This window comes from Camelus bactrianus, chromosome 4, assembly GCF_048773025.1.
Source record: "Camelus bactrianus isolate YW-2024 breed Bactrian camel chromosome 4, ASM4877302v1, whole genome shotgun sequence".
NCBI lineage: Eukaryota > Metazoa > Chordata > Mammalia > Artiodactyla > Camelidae > Camelus > Camelus bactrianus.
The window spans coordinates 74629797-74644248 of NC_133542.1; the positions used below are offsets into that span (position 1 = coordinate 74629797).

A 14452-nucleotide genomic window follows, 5' to 3' on the forward strand; every position below is an offset into this window, starting at 1 on the left:
TGGTCATCTCTATGTCTTCATTGGAGAGATGTCTGTTTAGGTTGTTTCTTGTTTGAACCCCTAGCATCTGGTACCTACTAGGTACTCAATAAACAGGTATTAGCTAAGAGAGGGTGATGGACTGAATGTTTGTGTACCTCCAAAATTCATGTTGATGAATGAATGATGATATGTGGAGGTAGGGCCTTGGAAGGTAATTTGGTTTAGTTGAGGTCTTGAAGTTGGGACCCCCATGATGGGATTAGTGTCCTCACAAGAAGAAGAGAGACCAGAGCTCGCCCTCTCTCTGCCAGGTGAGGACTCAGGGAGAAGGTGGCCGTCCACAAGCCAGGAAGCTTGTCCTCATCAGAGACTGAATCTGCCAGCACCTTGACCTTGGACTTCCCAGCCTCTGTGAGAAATATTGTTTTCATCACTGAATCCGTGGTGTTTTGTTATGGTGGCCTGAGTGAGGAGGAGGAAGAGAGAAAAAGGAGGGACCTGCCACGTGAGAGGTACCGACAGAACTTGCACGAGTGAATGAATGGGCACAGGGATGGTGCAGGGACTTAGCCCTTGGGAGGGACCAAATGAAGGCCCGTTGTTCCCAGGACTGCCTACCAAGGGGAGAGGTGCTGGCCCTGCAGGCCGCCCTGGAGAGGACCCAAGAGCCTATGTGGGGCCTCCCGGCTTCAACTGATGTGCCCGGGGGCTGAGGGCTGGGGGCCTGGACATAGTGGGGGCCCCGGTGGCTCCCTGGAAGTCCTGTATTTACTTGCAGGCTGGGATCCTGGTCTAGGAAGGGAGTCCCTGAGTTGGTTACTCAAGGGGGAAGATAAGGACCCTGGGTGGGATTACATCTTAGAACAGCAGCTGAACTGAACACGCCCGATACGGGAAATACCCCAAACGACTAAATGCCCCAGAGGGAAAAGGGGTTGGCAAGGTGAGCCATGAAAACCTGGAGCTGTTAAACATGTTCGTAAAAGCCACGGAGAATTTAACACTCAGTGGGAAAAACGGCCTGCTGCTTGACAATAGCAAAACACAGGCATGTGTGTACAATGAAGTACGTGAAGAAATGGGGATGCGTCCGGTTAAGGGACAGGTCCTCGAATTACTTCTGATTTTTCTTTTTACTTCTAATTAATAATTTTTGTAAGTATTTTTATTTTTCCTAATGTCCTCCGATTACTTTTAACGTTTCTTTTTATTTCCAATATAAATTTTCTAATTATTTTTTATTTTTCTTAACGTCCTTAAATTATTTTTCAAGTTTTCCGCCCTAGTGACAGACACTTCAGTTGACTGTTGGCAAAGTGCAGCATCCAGAGACCATGCCAGGTGTTTCCACTAACCTCTCTCCGTCGAGAGGAGAGACCGACTGTCCCCCGTGTTTGGCTTGTGGTGGGGACCCGGGTGATCTCCAGGCTGCCGCTGGCTGGAGGGCCCGGTCCAGCAGCAGGGAGAGCCCGCCCCATCCACCACCCACCCCCGCCTTTCTCTCCTATCGGACCTTGGACTTCAGTTATGTCAGGGCTTCCTGTCGCCAAACTTGTTTTCTTTATGAGGGAAACATAATCTCTCCAGCACTGGGCTGGAGGGGCATGCAAATCAGCATAACAGTGCTCTGTTCTGTGAATTCTCCTCTTATGCAAAACCTCCTGAAATAAACCAGCCATGCCTTAAGCCGGAGGAGGAGGCTCGAGGGGCAGAGGAGGAGGAAGGAGGAGGTGAGGGTTGAGGGGTGGGGCTCCAGGTCCCAGCCTGGCCATCCCAGCTTTCCCACAGGTGCTGGCACACCTGGAGGGCCCCCCCTGGCTTCCTCCGCAGCCACCAGATGGCAGCACACGCGGGCCCTGGGACCGGAGCGCAGGCTGCCCCGGGGCGGGGTGGGGGGGGGGCCTGAGCCGCTGAGGGTCCGCGGATGCGGGCAGTCCCCATGCTCAGTACCACGCCCGCTGCTCCTCACCTGTTCTAGGGTCATGTTGGGGGAAGCGTGAGTTTGACTTTTTTTCTCAACAGCGACCTCTGCAAGGACAAGCGAGGCCACTCTAATAGCGGTCTAGGGGAGCAGCGAGCCCAGGGCTTCGCGGCGGAACGCCCCGCCCCAGGCTGGGGATGCTGAGCTTGGGGAGGGAGCGAGCGAGGGCAGGAAAGGAAGAGGGGGAGGAGGGAAAGAAAGAAGGGAGGAAAGAAAGGGAAGGAGGAAGGAAGGAAAGAAAGGAGCAAGGAAGGAAGGAAGGAAGGAAGGAAAACTTTCTGAGTTCTCTACCCAAAATCGGGTTTATAAGTAAATGTTTTATTTTAACTTTAATTTTTAAAATGTAATCATTTAGCCACTACTTTTTCTATCTACATGTTATTAAAAGTTTCCAGAGAGAAAGAGTGCTGCTCCAGGAGCAGAGGGTTGGACAGGAGAATGGAGAGTCGTGAGTCCTGGAAAGCTTTGATAAGCAAATACGGCCCAGCGCTCTCGCCCTCCCTCTATTGGCTGTTCCTTCACCGCCAGATTTTGACACAAATAATCAGATTGAAAATCAGGGAGGGGAACAGAAGAGGGGAAAAAAAAAAAAAAAACACAGAGAGAGAGGGGGGGAGAAAAAAAGGAGAAGTATCTACTTGTGCAGAGAGTCACGAAGTTGACCGGGTGGCGCATATCCCCAGAGGGAGGCAGCGAGGTTCCTACTGCCGGACACGCGAGCTGGGACAGGTGAGTGCCCACAGGACGCCCCTGCCTCTTCTTTCTAAATTTGCATGTCTGACTTAGATTGCTTCCAAGCAGGTTCCCTGGTCCCCTTGGCAGTCCTAGGAAGAATAAGGTGGGCTGGACGGATCTCTTTTATGGAATGTGACTTTCAGCCCTTGAACTCGGGGAAGAGTGGTAAGGAGTTAGTCTTATCTGAGATGCTGCGAGCCCGTGGAGGAGTTACCGTCCGCCACCTGGGCATGGACAGCCTTCCAAGACTCGATTTTAGGCTGATGGATGTCACCTACCTGCACGATGCCATATCTACATCCCAGGGTCTGGGCGGGTGAGGCACGACACACGTGGAGTTGGTTCAGGCACAACTGGTTCTGTCCCCAGGGCACCCGGAGCTTTTCTTTGGCTATGAAATGAGCGGGACTGAGGATGCTGAAGGAGGTTGGCGCTCCAGCATCCCGCAGTCCCAGGCGACCTTCACCGAACTTCCTGGGACTCTCACCCATAGTCTGTCTACAGAGCTCCCCACCGAGGGGAAGCGGGGGTTGCCGTCTCCACCGCACTCCCCCCAGCCTCCAGGAACAAGAGATGGGGAGGTGGTGCTGCTTAATTCTGACGAAAAAGCCAAGTTAGAGTCTGGGCATCCGGCAGAAGTGCTTGCCCTAAAGTCGGGCTTCTTAAGGAGGCATTCCACAGCATCACGGCTGGTATGTGCCTGTGTACATTTTTCTGGGGAGAAAGTTCACAGCTTTCATGAGATGCTTTGGAGGGGTGCAAATTAATTTGTAGTCTCTGGACATGGATCTGGTAGAAGCTAGCTGGGCTGCACCCGCCCATCTGGGCTTACTAGTCTGCGTGGTTCTTAGTGGGCAGTGGGCAGACGGCAGCAGTCTTTGTGAGATGGCAAGTTTCTTGTCCTCAGAGGTGGTGCAGGAGGGACTCTTTGCATAAGTAAGATGTGTGAGGTTTCCTTGGACCCAGATTTGAGGGTCGCTCTGCCGGTTTCCCTGCGGGAAGTTCTCAGGGACAGCCAGAGAGCTGTGCCTGGATTAGGTTTGATGGAGACACTTGGAACCAGTGCAGACCATTTTCTGGAGGCTCTCAGGAGAGTAGGGGTGGGGTGAGGGGTCCCACTGGAGAGCACAAGGACTCCCGAAGGCTTTGGGGCCAGATCGCACCCTGACCCCGGGAAGACCAGCCGGATGCCATGTGGTACTTCACAACTTCCCCGCCCTTCTCAGAAACGACAGAAAATTTACCCTCCTCAGGCTAGATGGAGGTTTTTCTTCCTTTGTTTCCAGAAATTCAAACCAATGGGAGCTGCTGTAGTCTTTAATTCAGAGATGCTCAGAAAATGTTTTATTCACTCTTTTTAAAATTTTTATTGAGGTTAAAATATACATAATATGAAGTTGACCATTTTAACCATTTTTAAGTGGATGGTCCAGTGGCATTAAATACTTTCACGTTGTTGTGCTACCGTCACCACTGTCCATTCACAGAACTTTGTTCATCTTGCAAAAATCTGAAGCTCTGTCCCCTTTAAACACTCGCTCCCCATTCTCTACCCGGCCCCAGCCCCTGGCCCCCACCATCCTACTCTCTGTCTCTGAATCTGACCCCTCTAGGTAACTCACATAAGTAGAATCATATAGCACCTGTCCTTCTGTGTCTGGCTTAATTTCGAGAGGCATAATGTCCTCAGGGTTCATCCACGTTGTAGCCTATGTCAGGATCTCCTTCCTTCTGAGGACGGAATACTATTCCATTGCTATATGTATGCTACGTTTTGTTTATCCATTCATCCAGCAGCGGGCACTCAGGTTGTAAATCCCACCTTTTGGCTATTGTGAATAATGCTGCTATAAACATGGGTGTACAAAAAGTGCCTGCTTTCAGTTCTTTTGGGTGCAGACCTAGAAGTGGATTCACCCGTTTCTGATATTGCCTTCTGTGAACTTAGGAGGAGAACTGCTTCCGACTTTCAAACAAAAACAATGACCACTCTGTGCTGGGGCCCCTAGAGCTCCCTGCGCTTGCTTCCCCCCGACTCCTAGACGGAAAGGATGTCTTTTCTGATTGTTTGTTTGTGTTTCCCCTTGAGTCACGTCTTTAAACAGAAAGGAAGTCCAAAGGGTCCTCTGCAGCAGACTCTGAGAAACAACGGCGGCGTCTTACCCAACCCTCCCCAAAAGGGAACCCGAGTGATGAGTTTCTTAGTCAAGGTGGGTCGGTCCTGTGCTAAAATCAGCGAACCCCAGCTTGGGACTTTAGAGCAAAAGGAAAGTTTAGAAGTCTTGGTCCAACCGTCCCTTTTGAGAGATAGGAAAACCAAGCCCCAGGTCGGCAGCTGACCTGGCCACGTTCAAGGTCACAGAACTTGACTCGGCCCCCGGGAGACACAAGGCGCCTCGTTGCTGGGAAGTCACAGGCCTGCTGCTCTGACTCCGTGTGGAAGTTGGGGCGCAGGGCTGTTCCCCACCTCCTTCAGAAGCACTGGCCGAGATTCTGACTCAGGGTCAGGGGACCCTCTGTCAAGATTGGGGTTTTTTGAAGAGATCTTAACAGTGAGGTTCTTTCCGGAGGCCCGATACCATCGAGGCCACTGTTTTATGAAGAAATCTTGGCCTTCTTTCACAATCTCTGCTCTGAGCTCTTTCTCAGAACAGGTTCGTGTGAATCAAAACGGTGTGGTTGTTAATTAACTGCAGGATAGGTGATTGGTTCCTGTTTTTTTTTTTTTTTTAAACTCCACTAACAGGGGCCAAAAGGAAGTTCTCTGAGTGCGTTTGGCCACCACGGTGAGCTCGACGGCTCGGCCGAAGGGTTGGCTGTGCCACTGTTGCTTTGCCAGGCTCAGCAGAGAGAATGTTCCAGGGAGGGGCGGGGGGGGATTGGGGGCCCCAAGAAGCCGTCCTCCAGCAGGAGAGCCCCAGACCCTGGGACCCCCTTACTCCCCTTGTGTGTGTCCTGAACCCTGGGGAGCCATTGCTGGCTTGTCACCCCAGCTTCCAATCAGCTGACTTCTGGAGTCTCCTCAGGTTCTGAGCCCAAGGGATCCCCGAAGCTTTCTAAAAGAAGTCTGTTCTCTTGCCTTCCCTCCACCCAGCACTGCTCAGGAGCCCAGTTGTGGCCTTCTGGGTTCCGGAAAAGGCCCAGCATCAAGGGAATTAGATTTTTTCCACCATCTTGCCCCACCAACAGGCCCTCCCCTTCCTGCTCCAGGCAGGCCATCTTCCTCGGGTGTTGAAAGGACCACAGATGAGGATGAGCAGAGCGCTGGGCCAGGAGCCAAGTCCTAGCAGGACAGGAGCGCCGGGCCTGGCTCTGCTGTGGGGCCCTGGACAGGCCACTTGCCTCTCTCCATCTCGGTGCCCCCTACCCCCATGACCCAGGAAGACAATCACTGCTTCCCTTGCCCGGGGGGGTGGGGGGGTGTCAGATTCAATGACATTGTGCCCACCAGGGAGCTTTCCACCCTCTCCTGCTGTCCTCCTCGGCTTCTCGGCTCGGTTACCTCTGCCCTGAACAAGTGCCCCACCGTGGCCTGTTGATCAAGGACGTTGAGGCCTGGAGGGGCTAGACATCAGAGGCCAGCTTGGCCTCACTCTGCCTTGGGATCCTGGGCCAGTCTCTAAGCCTCAGCGCCTCCTCTATAAAATGCTCACGGTCAGGACTGAGGGAGCTAAGGCCTTGCAGATTGGGAGCAAGAAGTACTTCCTGGTATCCTAGCTCAGTGGATTTATACGTGTATTTGTGTTGAAGTACAGTCACTTCACAGTGTACGTCGGCCTGGTGTGCAGCCCAATGCTTCAGTCGAACACGAGCATACATACATTCATTTTCATACTCTTTTTCACCATAAGCTAGTTCAGTGGTTTTAATTCCTGCCTCTGGTTCTAGTTGATTTACTAATGAAATACTATGTTTAAAATAAATCACCTTTGGATAGAAACACAGACCACAGCCCTGGAGGCTCCCCCACCTGCAGAACAAAAGGCCAGGGGAACCCAGCGCCACCCGCTCAGTCCTCTCCTAAAGTGTGGGGGTCTCCTCCTGCTCTGCCCAGGGTCTGGCCTCCTCAGGGGGCTCCAGAAGCCAAGGGTTAGAAGGGGGAAGGAAGGAGGGGATGGGGAGCCCTGCTGGGGGAGGGGGAGGAGGCGGGAGGAAGACTGTCCCTGGGAGATAAGGCCACCGCGGGCTGCCGCACATGCGGGGGAGGACAGCGGGCCAGCCAAGCCTGGTGAGGCCAAAATCTGACAGCTGGACGGGCCCCCAGAAGCCTTCAGGTCCCACCCTCTCATTTCAGATCCCAGAGGGGAGGGGCCTGGAGCGTGTCCGGGCTTGCAGAACGGGCCAGCTTTGGGCCAGGAGTTAAGGGTGCCACCAGACAGGGTAGGACTCGGGCAGTGCCAGCCTTCCAGAAGCCTCCTGTCCCCCGGGCACTCCTGCAGCCCAGGCACCACACCGGGCCCTATACACACTGGTTTGTAATAAATAAAGGTCCTTTACTGCCCCAGCAGTCCCGGGAGTTTGGTTTGTGGCCCGCAGTTAGCACACCTGGACACTGAGGCCTGTGTCAAGGAGGGCTGGGCCTGGGATTCCCCCAGGCAGGGTAGCCACGGCCCGAACTCCTGATCCCCCAGAAAGGCAGGCAAGTCTGGGTGCAGCTGGGGTACCATTCTGTTTGCTCTGGGTCAGCTCCCTGGGGAAGGGGTGACTCCTCGGGGCTGCTCCCAAGGCAGAGCTCCAAGCTCTCTAATCTGCCTCCTCCCAGCCTGCTCCTTGGCCGTGACCTTATCACCCAGGCCCTCGCTGTTGTTCAGAGCTGCGTGATCCCTTTCCCGCGCTTGGCCCTATCGCCCCTGCCGCCCTGCCTGATGGCTGGGCTGGCCCGGGATGGGGACTCACTCCTCCTCTGAGGCCTGAGGAATGGCACTGACTGAGTATGTCCTCTGAGCTTCTGCCTGGGCGTGGCGTGGGGGTGGGGAGCAGAGAGGACCACTGCAAGATGTTCCGTCTCCTGGGAGCGCCCAAGAGAGCCTCATGATGAGCGCAGGGCTGTGAAACATTTAGGGGGCAGGAGAGGGCTCTGCACCGAAGCCAGGAGGACCGGGTGGTCAGGCTGGTCCCGGCTCTGCTACTGTCCCACCCCGCCCAGTGGGCTCAGTGATGCGCTTGGGCCGGCCTGCCCGGCACTTCGTCCTGGAGCTGGTGGACATTGGTCTCTTCCTCCTTGTGCACAAAATGGCCTCAGGCCTCCAGTGGGGTCCTCTCGGGCCTCGAGCCCCCCACAACCAACTCCAACTTTCCCCTCCACCCACACTGAGAGAGAAAAAGCCCCTCCCCTACCTCTAGGGACCAGAATCTGGGCTGGGGCTGTGGACAGGGCGCAAGCCTGCTCTGGCTGCATCAGCTCCCAGCTTGCACAATAACGTGGACTTGGCATTGAGGTGCCCCCTCCTCATTGCAGCCCACCTGCCAGGTCCCTCTCTGATAAGCACCGGGCACATAAAATGCACTGGCCGGCACCACCAGCCTGGATGCCCACTGCACGGAAAGGGAATAGGTCCAGAGAGGTTAAGTCTGTGCCCCAAGTTGCACAGCAGGTGAGCTGGGATCCTAACCCATGAGCATCTAACCCAAAAACCTGAGCTCAGACCACTTTCCACAGCCTCTGAATGCAGGTCCCACCGGGATGCAGATGTAGCTTGCTGGGTGCAGGGACCACAGTGTGTCACAAATGGAGATACCCCCACCCTTCCTCCTCTGCTCTCAGTGCAACTCAGGGCACACAGCGGGAACAAGCTGACCCTGGGGTTTTTCTAGAAGTGGGTGTGTTAGTTTCCTAGCAAGAGAGTAGTGAGGGACATTAGGCTTTGTAACTGCTGTACAAAGTGCCACAAATCGGGAGGCTTAACACAACAGAAATGTATTCTTTGAATGTGAAAACAATTACATGTATGTATATGTATGCCTGAGACACTGTGCTGTACACCAGAAACTGACACATTGTAACTGACTGTACTTCAATTTAAAAAAAGGAAGGAGGGAAGGAAGGGAGGAAGGAAAGTAGGAAGGAAGGAAGGAAGGAAGGAAGGAAAGAAATGTATTCTTTGAGGGTCCTGGAGTCTAGAAATCCAAAATCAAGGTGTCAGCAAAGTCAGCTCCTCCCACGGGTTCTGAGGGAGAGTCTGTTGCAGGCCTCTCCCCCAGCTTCTGGTGGTTGCCTTGTCTCTCCAATCTCCGTCTCACTTCCACGTGGCTTTCATCCTGTGTGTTCCTATGACCAAATTTCCCTCTTCTTATGAGGACACTAGTCATATGGGGTGTAGGGTTTCTCCAAAGCCAGTGTGACCTCATCTTAACTTGATTACATCTGCAAAGACTGTTTTCAAATAAAGTCACATTCACGGGTTCCAGGTGGACATGAACTTCTGGATGACACTATTCAACCCAGGACAGTGGATTCTGATTTTAGGAGGAGGTGCTAAAATACAGAGGAGTATGGTCCTCTTGTCTCTCCTAACTGTTCTCACCCTCTCGCCCTGCAGGTGTGGGGCACCTGCTGACAATGCCACGCTCCTTCCTGGTCAAGAGCAAGAAGGCTCACAGCTACCACCTGCCCCGCGCCCAGGAGGATGAGCCGCTCTGGCCTCCTGCCCTCGGCCCTGGTGAGTCAGAGCCCAGGCCAGGCTTCTGCTGCGCCCACCGGGACCCCCTGCCCCATGTGACAAAGATGAAGTAACATCCGACCTGATGTAGCCTCTCTTCCAAGTCTGGAAGCAGGAGGAGCTCAGCAAATGCTGGTTAAGTGAATGAGTAAATGCACCCATCTCTCCTGACCCCATGGGGAGATGAGAGCACGCTGATTGGAGCTGGTCTTCAGTCACTGATGTGTGGCTTCTAATTGGTCAGCAGATCTAGGGCTGACGTCCGACGCTCAGAAACTGAGACTGATCCAGGGGCTCTCCTCGGGGGTCTCCTCCTGGACTCCACCCTCTCCCACCATCCTGGGCAGAGCCCCTGAATGTGGGCAGCAGTGGATGCCCCTCCTTCCCCCGACTCCCTCCAGACTTCCCGGAGCTGCAGCTGCTGATTCTGACGGTCTTGTCTCCCCACAGTGGCCGGGGACCAGGTCCTGAGCAACGACCCTGTCCTCGGCACCCTGTTCCCAAACCAGTGCCTGGACTGGACTGACCTCAAACGGGAGCCAGAACCAGAGCTGGACCAGAGCTTGACCAGGATGGCTCCGGCCCCAGGTAGCCGCCTGGGCCTCCGGCCATTCCCCAGCACGTGGGGCCATTCGCCAGCGAGCGCAAAGGGGCTGGAGGGTGGGTGGGCTTGTGGAAGCAGAGCCCCTTGGAGCTGTGGAGTCGGGAGGATCCAGGCTCTCGGGCTTCTGCCTGGATCCCTCCAGGCTGGGGAGCTCGTTCCCAGATGAGCTCTTCCATGCGGTGGGGCGGAGGAACCAGCCGGCCAGGCTGGTGCACAGGGTGAGGCAGGCACTGTGCAGGGGCTGGGGCACGTTTCTGGACTAAAAAGTGAGGACCCAGACCCTTTCCGACAGTAAATAATCTGAGCTACACACCAAAGGCCTCGGCATGAGGTCACTGTGGGGGGTGGCGGGGAGCAGGTGCCGTTTTTCATGTCACCACCAGGCATCTGTCCCACTCTCCACAGAGGGCCCTCTTTTGATGTCCCGACCCCAGGATGGAGACTTGCCATCCTCCGACTCACCCCCATTCTACAAGCCCAGCTTCTCCTGGGACACCCTGGCTTCATCCTATGGCCACAGCTACAGGCAGGCCCCCTCCACCATGCAGTCTGCCTTCTTGGAGCGCTCCGTCAGCCTGTACGGCAGCCCTCTGGTGCCCAGCACCGAGCCGCCCTTGGACTTCAGCCTGCACTACTCCCCGGGCATGGACGCGTACCACTGCGTCAAGTGTAACAAGGTGAGCGACGGGGTGCAGGTGGGCCGGCTCCTCTCCTTGGGGGCTGGGAGTGTTGGTAGCGGGGCGCTCCCTGTGCTGTGGCTCTTAGTCCTCTGGCAGCAGCAAGGACTCAGTGTTCATCCTCATCGCCATTCACTGAGCCTTGACCGTGTGCTCAGACCTTTACTTAGCACTTGATACGCATGAGCCCTGGGAAGTGGAAGAAGGGCTGAAGTTCAGAGAAGTTGAGTCACTTGCCCAAGAGCACGCAGCAAGTAGATCTCAGAACCAGTGTTCAAGCCTGGCTCTGACCAACTGCTGGCTCTTAGCCCCCAGGCAGTTCAGCCTCCAGAGATGGCCAGGAGGGGCCTTTCAGATTTCTGCTCCCAGACTCCATACAGGAAAGCCAGCCACAGAGAAGGAAAGGGACCTTCCCAGGACGCACAGCGCAGGCCAGCAGAATCGGTCGTCCAGTGCTGCTGCCCCTGTGCGCCCATCTGGCTGAGCTGGGCATGGAGGTGTGGGGCCCGGCTGCCTCTGTAGCCCCCGGGGGCCTCACGCGTTGTCCCTGCCTGTAGGTGTTCTCCACCCCACACGGGCTTGAAGTGCACGTCCGCCGTTCCCACAGCGGGACCCGGCCCTTCGCCTGTGACGTCTGCGGCAAAACCTTCGGCCACGCCGTGAGCCTGGAGCAGCACACGCATGTCCACTCCCAGGTGGGGATCTGGCCGAGTCCAGGACCCCCAGTTCCCACTCCTGCTCTCCGCTCCACCCAGGAAGCCTAGGGGGCTGTGGCCAGTCTCTCTCCCTGCTCTGAGGGTGACAGACTGGGGGTCCCTGACCCTGACTCCCCGATCTGGGTCCCTCCACCACCCACCCTTAGCACCTTTCAGTCCCTGATGGACCAAGCTGGCTTCATGTCCAACTGGAAGAGGCTCTTGGCTCGAGGGAGATTTGGGGGGCAGTGAGATATCTGTGATGCTCAGAAACAACGCTGCCTCCTGGGCTGTCAGGGCAGGTGTCTGCACCTTTGAAGCCCTCAACTCTTAGAGTCAAGCTTAAATGTTCATCTCGCCCCGCTTAGCCCTACCTGAGGCTGGAGTCCGTTCTCCAGGCTCCCATTCCGGGGAAAGCACCTGAAACTGACCCGAGGTGCCAACATGTGGGTGAAAATAAAAGGTCAGGTGGAGAAGCAGGAGAGGATGGTGAGCGCTTCCGTTTGGGAGCATGAACCGCGTGCCAGGAGCGAGCTCAGCTCTCAACCTCCAGTCCTCCCAGCGACCCTCGAGGTCACAACTCGTCCTGTTCCAACGTACACTTGAGGAAACTGAGTCTCAGGGAAGTTAAGTGACGTGCTTACGGTCACACGGTGGGCAAGAGGCAGAGGCCGGAATGGGGCCCTAACCAAACCACAACGGAAACCCCCCCAGGAGGCCACTCAGGCACCAGGCCTGAGGATGCGGGAATCAGGGTCCCAGAGTCCTGTTCCTCCGGGCTCCATCCTCGAGGCCACCCCAACGGAGTGTCCTGTTCCTCAGGGGATCCCGGCCAGGTCCACTCCTGCGCCCAGCTTGGCAGTCCCGGGTCGCGAGGCCCCGCCTGTGCCTGACCCCCCGGGGCCTCGTTTCCTCCGGCAGGAGCGCAGCTTCGAGTGCCGAATGTGCGGCAAAGCCTTCAAGCGCTCGTCCACCCTGTCCACCCACCTGCTCATCCACTCGGACACGCGGCCCTACCCCTGCCAGTTCTGCGGCAAGCGCTTCCACCAGAAGTCAGACATGAAGAAGCACACCTACATCCACACCGGTGAGAGCGCAGGCCCTCCCTCTGCCCCAGCGCCCCTCGGCCGGCCCGGGTGCCTCCCACCCAGGCCCCCGCCTAGCCCACCAGGGCCCAGGCGGGGCTCCGGGCACCCCCACCTTTCACTATTAAAAGGTCCCGGCTTTAGAACGAGGGTGGGGTCAGGTTGCACAGCGGGGGCCACTCCCCTCCAACAGGAGGGCCAAGACCTCTGTGCTACTCTATGCATTAAAAAAATATGGGAAGGAAACAGCAGAATGTCAACACTGATGACCTGTGTTAGACACGAGACCAGGAGGTGAATTTCCCCTCTGTTCATTCATTCTTCCATTTACTCATTCCTCCACTCATTCGCTCGCTCCCTACTCGGTCATCCGTCCATTCATCCCTCCCTCCATGCGTTCATTCACTCCTCAGCCGTTACCCAGTGCCTCTGTTGTGCCCTGAGCCAGGTGCGGGGCTAACTGATAAATAGGGTGGGTCCATTCCCTGCCCCAGACAGGGAGTAAGTCACTGGAGGGTGATGGTCAGAGTGGTATTTTTCTTGTCTCCCTCTCTTAATTCTTTTCTCAAGTGAATGTGAGATAAAACATAATAAAGTTCTGGAGAACAAATCCAGGGCATTGGGGCAGCTGAGCTGGTCCAGACGGCCCTGACCCCATCCTTGCTGCCCCGCAGGTGAGAAACCACACAAGTGCCAGGTGTGCGGGAAGGCCTTCAGCCAGAGCTCCAACCTCATCACCCACAGCCGGAAGCACACGGGCTTCAAGCCCTTCAGCTGTGAGCTGTGCACCAAAGGCTTCCAGCGCAAGGTGGACCTGCGACGCCATCGCGAGAGCCAGCACAACCTCAAGTGAGGCTGCCCCCACTCCCAGCTCCTGGCCAGCCAGCCCTGAGAGCACATCACCTGGAGGGAGGCCAGCCTCACACCCCCAGATGCCCAGTCTCCTGGAGGCAGCACTGGACGGGAATCTTCAAGCTTGTTTTGAGACTCACAAAATTGCTGTGTGACCTCGGGCAAGTCAGTTTCCCTCTCTGGACCAACATTTCTCCTGCTGCGAAGTGCGGCAGCCAGGCTGGGCCATTGTTGAGCTGATGTCTGCAGGTTTAACAGCTTGGTGTCTCCCCTGGGTTAGAGCCCCAGAGGCCAGAGTAGCCCCAGGAGGACAGAGGTGCCAAGAACATACCGGAGCTGGGACCCACAGAGAGATCGCCCCACTCTGCCTGCTGCCCACTGGGATCTGGTCAGCTTGGATTTCAGCAGGTCTCTTTCTGGCTGCCACGGACGGTCAGAGCTATCTCCTGCCCCAGTGGGAGCCTAGCACCCCTCTGCTTCCACCGACAAGCTGGCTGCCCCCCACTTCTGACAAGTACTCAGGCCACCAGGATTCCAGTTTTGCTGTCAAAGCACAGGGCTGGGGAAACCAGCCATTATTGCTGTCAAAGCCTGTTCCTCTCAACTGCTGTAAATAAAAATGAAAACACAGGTTTACTTACCTTTGACCAGCATTTATTAAGTGCTTCCTGGGTGCAAGCTGTGCCAAGGGATGGCAGGGAGCCCTGAGAAACAGAGAAAGCCATGGAGTGGCTCACGGACAAGTCAGGAGACGGGGACCCAGACCAAACTGCTTAGTGCTGGAACCAAGGCGTGAGACCCGTGTGCTGAGACCGGGCAGGGGCAAGGTGGATGCGCTCGGGGGCTGTTTCTGTCTCCTGTGGCTGCTATCACAAATGACCACAAGTGTGATGGCTTCGAACAACACACAGTTATCCTCTCACAGTCCTGGAGGTCAGAAATCCCAAGTAAGTGTCACGGGGCTAAAAGTCAAGGTGCTGGCAGGGCTGGCTCCTTCTGGAGGCTCCAGGGCAGAATGTGTTTTCTCACCTTTTGCAGCCTCTTGAGGCCGCCTGCCTGCCTCAGCTTGTGGCTCTTCCTTCACCTTCAAAACGCGTCGCTCTGACCTGCTTCCATCCTCCCGCCTCATTCTGCTCTGGGCCTCCTTGCCTCCCTCTTGTAAGGACCCCTGTGATGGCACGG

General features: G+C 55.9%; 1 protein-coding gene across 3 annotated transcripts; it reads left to right on the top strand.

Moving 5' to 3' along the window:
• Window positions 1-315: 315 nt before the first annotated feature.
• GFI1B (growth factor independent 1B transcriptional repressor) lies at window positions 316-13895 on the top strand. 3 transcript variants are annotated; one of them, XM_074362480.1, is made up of 7 exons: window positions 316-2692; window positions 9238-9357; window positions 9808-9945; window positions 10367-10638; window positions 11196-11333; window positions 12156-12420; window positions 13093-13895. In XM_074362480.1, the coding sequence occupies exons 2-7, from the start codon at window positions 9258-9260 to the stop codon at window positions 13269-13271; spliced, it is 1092 nt and encodes a 363-aa protein (XP_074218581.1). In that variant the 5' UTR covers window positions 316-2692; window positions 9238-9257; the 3' UTR covers window positions 13272-13895. The 3 variants fall into 3 exon arrangements, with proteins under 3 accessions (XP_074218581.1, XP_074218583.1, XP_074218582.1); XM_074362482.1 differs by having other exon boundaries at window positions 320-2692; window positions 12255-12420; XM_074362481.1 differs by lacking the exon at window positions 316-2692 and adding an exon at window positions 2731-4908.
• The last annotated feature ends 557 nt before the right edge of the window (window positions 13896-14452 follow it).